This window comes from Vidua chalybeata, chromosome 19 (genome assembly GCF_026979565.1).
Source record: "Vidua chalybeata isolate OUT-0048 chromosome 19, bVidCha1 merged haplotype, whole genome shotgun sequence".
Taxonomy (NCBI): Eukaryota; Metazoa; Chordata; class Aves; order Passeriformes; family Viduidae; genus Vidua; species Vidua chalybeata.
In genome coordinates this window covers 3,944,757-3,949,485 of record NC_071548.1, presented here as the reverse complement: position 1 = coordinate 3,949,485, position 4,729 = coordinate 3,944,757, and the positions used below count along the sequence as shown (strand labels likewise).

The 4,729-nt window shown below is 62.8% G+C and overlaps 1 protein-coding gene across 1 annotated transcript; it reads left to right on the top strand.

Moving 5' to 3' along the window:
• The first annotated feature begins 480 nt into the window (after window positions 1-480).
• On the top strand, window positions 481-1,816 carry LOC128797684 (GTP-binding protein Rhes-like). Its single transcript, XM_053960465.1, has one exon. The coding sequence runs from the start codon at window positions 641-643 to the stop codon at window positions 1,265-1,267; it is 627 nt and encodes a 208-aa protein (XP_053816440.1). The 5' UTR covers window positions 481-640; the 3' UTR covers window positions 1,268-1,816.
• The last annotated feature ends 2,913 nt before the right edge of the window (window positions 1,817-4,729 follow it).

The window sequence follows — 4,729 nt, the reverse complement described above, 5'->3', positions numbered from 1 at the left end:
CCAGCCAAATATTTCATCGCTTCACTGGAGACTTGGGCACGTTCGCAGCGACCCCGTCTGCAAACGAGTGCCCAGCCCCGGGCAGGCGCAGGAAACACCGCGGGTGCCACTGTCCAGCCCCTGGCCACGAGCCACGCCACGGGTGGGGATGGCCACTGAGTGTCCCCCTGCCAGCGAGCCCCCGCCAAGCAGCTCCCGTGGCTCTGTGGGGAGCTGGCGGTGCCGCACGGCCGCGGTGCCGGCGGCTCCCCGCGCTACCGGCAGCAATGCAGCGCTGCTGCTGCAACTCCAGGGCTGGAGTGGCTTCCCAGGACTGAACTCTGCGGATTGGCCCGGAGCACCCCGCTCTCCTCCCTCCCTGCCCTCCCTCCTCCAGCACCCACAACCCACAGAGATTGGACAGCTTGGTGCCACATGGCAGAGAGGAACCACGATAAAAAAATGAGCCGGACTTGGGGATTGTAGAGTCCACGGCAAAGCAGGCGGGAGAAGTTTGCGGAGCGGTGGCACCAACGTTCCCTGGCTGCGCTGAGTCAGTGCAGGGAGGACGGACAAACGGACACACCGGGGCTGCAGTCACCCAGGGACACCTGCGGGGTGAGCACCGGCTGCGGAGCATCCTGTCCCCTCCGTGCCAGCCATGTCCCTGGTGGTGAAGGAGAAGAACCACGTCCGGTTGGTTTTCCTGGGAGCTGCCGGCGTGGGCAAGACCTCGCTCATCCGCCGCTTCCTGATGGACACCTTCGAGCCCAAGCACCGGCGCACGGTGGAGGAGCTGCACAGCAAGGAGTACGAGGTGTGCGGGGCCACGGTCAAGGTGGAGATCCTGGACACCAGTGGCAGCTACTCCTTCCCGGCCATGAGGAAGCTCTCGATCCAGAACAGCGACGCCTTCGCCCTGGTCTACGCCGTGGATGATGCCGAGTCCTTCGAGAGCGTCAAGAGCCTGCGGGAGGAGATCCTGGAGGTGAAGGAGGACAAGTTCCCTCCCATCGTGGTGGTCGGCAACAAGGCGGAGAGCGGCGGCGAGCGGCAGGTGCCGGTGGAGGACGCGCTGTCGCTGGTGGAGCTGGACTGGAACAGCCGCTTCGTGGAGACGTCGGCCAAGGACAACGAGAACGTCCTGGAGGTGTTCAGGGAGCTGCTGCAGCAGGTCAACCTGCCCAGCAGGCTCAGCCCCGCGCTCTGCAAGAGGAGGGAGACGCTGCCCAAGGAGCAGGCGCTCAGGCCGCCCATGAACAAGACCAACAGCTGCTCCGTGTGCTGAGCCAGCCGCCCGGGGCCCCGGGGAAGGCACCGGCACCGGCTGGAAACTCAGGTGGGCTGGGTGGGAGAGGCACTGCCTCGGCCAAAACCTCCCCTGCTGCCTCCCACCCCTTCCCTCCTCTTCCCCACCCAGCCCACAGGAGGGTTGACAAGAAGGTGGGATGCTGGAAGGGATGCTGGTTGCTGGATGGGTGTGGGGAATTCCCAAAAAAGCAGGAGGCTCACCTGGGGAGCAGCCGTGGGTCAGCCGGGGCACTGAGGGGGAGCTGGCAGGCACGGGCAGGGGGGACAAACGCCAGGGCTCTGACAGATGTGGGCACCAGCCCTGCCAGTGCCACTGTCCCAGGGCACTCAGGTCCGGTGTCACCTCGTCCCAAGAACCTCCAACCTCCTGGCATGGCTCTGGCACCCACAGCACATCCAGTGTCCGAGCAGTCCTGAGTCTGTACCTGGTGTAGAGCATGTGATAGGGTGGTCTGTGCATCAGTTTGGTTTTCTCTGTTCTCTTTCTGTTTGGGGTTTTTTTTAAGCATTCCCAATAAATTGTTGCAAAGTGGAGCTGGAAAATGTCTCGGTTTCTTTCTCCTGTATTTCAGGTGCTGCAGTGCCTGCCATCAGTGTTTTATGCTCTTATCACTGCATTTTGTCTTCCCTCCTTTGTGCTCCAGCCTCATGTGGAGTGTCCTGGCACTGGAGGAGCTTCCCCTGGCAGTGCCAGGACATTCAGGGTTATAATTTTACTAATAATTTACCCACACTGAAGTTTTTACCAAGCAGCAGAGACCAACAATAAAACACCTTCTCACCTCTGAGTACAGAAAATAACACCCAGCCATTAAAAGACAGCTGATCCACTGAAATAAAAACACAAACATGTTAAAAGGAGATAATAAATGGCACAGGGGGAGGCACAGAAGAGCCGTGTTTGCTGTTCCGAGTGTGCCCTGAACTGATTTACCCTCCCCTCACACAGCCCAGCCTGGCTGTAATGAGCACTTAACCTCAGCAGCCACACACACACACCAGAAATAGAGATATCAAAGCTTGATGGATTAAAGAGCCACCCCCCAGATCCAGACCCAAGGGGGACGAGCACTTTGGAGTCTGCAGCCTTCAGAAGCCCAGCCCTACAGGATGGTGGGTCCCTGATCAGCTGGGGAGGCACCTGGGGATTCCAGCCCCTTCCCAGAGGAGCAGGTGCCAGCAGGGAGAGCCCATCCTCCCCGTGGGCATCACTTGCTGGGACACCCTGCTGCCACCTCTCCCGTGGGCACTGGAGCCACGACAGCGACCTCCAGGCAGGCAAAACCCTCCTCCTGGGGTCTGGCGTGGGACGAGGCTGGGGACAGCCAGTGCAGGGACAGGTCAGGGGGGACAGGCAGCAGAGGGGACAGGCAGGTGCCACCAGGACCTGCTGTGGTGGCTCAGGTTGCCCTCACCTCTGTCTCAGAGCCGTGTACCTCGTGCTTCCACCATGACTCTGCCCAGGTGTGTGGCTGTCCCTGCCCAGTGTCTCAAGGACACGCAGAGCTGCTCAGGATGGAGCCTTTCCTGGGGAAAGGGGGCTCCTGCCTGTGGGAATGAACAGCAGCAGCTCACTCTGGGCAGCTGACCCGGCGTGGTGCCCCCCGCCCGCAGCGGGGCTGGGCTGTCCCTGCCAGCCCCGGCCAGGGGTGCCACAGCCACGCCGTGAGCCCACCTCTGACTGACCAGCCGGCCCTGCAGCAGTCCCGCACCTCCCAGGCCGGGTTTTGGTTCGGGTGATACACAATCAGGAGCACAGGGCCCTTCGGTTCACAGCATTGTGCTGGAAACAGAAGGAAAATCTCTCTGCAGGGTGAAAAGAGGAAGCTGGGATGGGCAAGGCTGGCTGCCAGCCCCTCCTGTGAGGTCCATGGTATGGCCTGGAAACTGCTCCTCTTGGGGGTCCCAGCGGCCTCCCCGGGCTCAGGCTGGCAGAGCCCCCCGAGCTTCTCCCCTGTGCCCCATCTCTGCCTCCCCTGGGCACAGCAGGAACCCCCGGGGGCTCCAGGACCCCAACTCCCAGCCAGCCCCAGCCCAAGACCTGCAGGGTACAGCAGCCACTGCTCTGCAGATGGGATCCTGACCGAGATGCTGCAGCTGCAACAGATGCAGCAACAGGGACGCTGGAGGTGCGGGAGATGCACAGGGAGGTGCAGGAGGTGTCGGAGCTGCAGAAGGAGGTGGTGGAGCTGCTGATGAAGGCGCAGGAGCTGCAGAGGGACATGCAGGACATGCTGGAGGTGCAGAGGGACACGCACGAGGCGCAGGAGCTTCGCACGCAGGTACTGGACCCTCTCCACGGGCCCACCTCCTGCCCCGCAGCGCCGGGCTCCAGCAAAGAGCGGAGCCATTGGAGGAGCTCTCCAGCGCCCATTGCCCCTCGCCCAATGCCTGCCAGCCTTGTACAGCCCCTCCCGCCCGCTCCCGGGCCCCCCAGGGCCGCCCCCAGCCCCATTTCCTCCGGCCGGGCACGGGCTCGGGGCAGCGCACGGGGACGGTGCAGGGATAAAGGGACGGTGTAGGGATGGTGTAGGGACACAGGGATGGTGCAGGGGTGGTGCAGGGACAGTGTAGGGATAAAGGGACGGTGCAGGGACACAGGGACGATGCAGGGATGGTGTAGGGACACAGGGATGGTGCAGGGATGGTGGAGGGACACAGGGATGGTGCAGGGATGGTGCAGGGATGGTGCAGGGACACAGGGATGGTGCAGGGATGGTGCAGGGACACAGGGATGGTGCAGGGATGGTGGAGGGACACAGGGATGGTGTAGGGACACAGGGACGGTGCAGGGGTATAGAGATGATGCAGGGATGGTGCAGGGCTGCAGGGGGAATGGGGTGCAGGGATCCCCAGCCCTTCAGCCCCCACCTGCACAGCCCCTCTCTGGGCACTGTGGGTTTGGGAGAGGGGGTTTCATCACTCCCGTGAAACGCTGTGGCAGGGGTGGCTCTGCTGGGGTTGTGCTCACCTTGCTTGGACCTTGGGTCAGGCAGCTCTGGCCGCGCAGGGCCGTGGTGTGGGGCTGGGGTTGGCCATGGCAGGACAGGACCCTCGGGATGCCTCGTCCCCAAGGCTCTGTGTGAGGTGCAGGGTGAGGCTGGGCTGCAGGGGGCTTGGAGAGCAGCTCCAATATCACAATGCCCCCAGAGCAGTGCCTGGGGCCCATCCCAGAGGATCTGTGCCAGGCTCAGCGAGTGTGAGCCCTGTCCCAGCCTCTGTCTGTGCCCATCGCACTGCTGGGGCTCCTTCTCTTGGCAAGAGGTGGCCCTGCGGAGTGGGGTTAAAATCAGGCAGGTCCAATGTCTCCTGGCCCGAGGGGTCTGTGTGTGACCTGTGCTCAGGCTCTGCTTTAGCAGGAAAGTGCAGATGAGGGAGGCCCTGGGGTGACAGGGAGGGTAAATCCCCTCTGGTGTGTGGAGCCAGCTGTGCTGTGTGT

Coding starts and splice junctions, on each gene's coding strand:
- LOC128797684 (XM_053960465.1), top strand. CDS start 641: ATGTCCCTGGTGGTGAAGGAGAAGAACCACGTCCGGTTGGTTTTCCTG.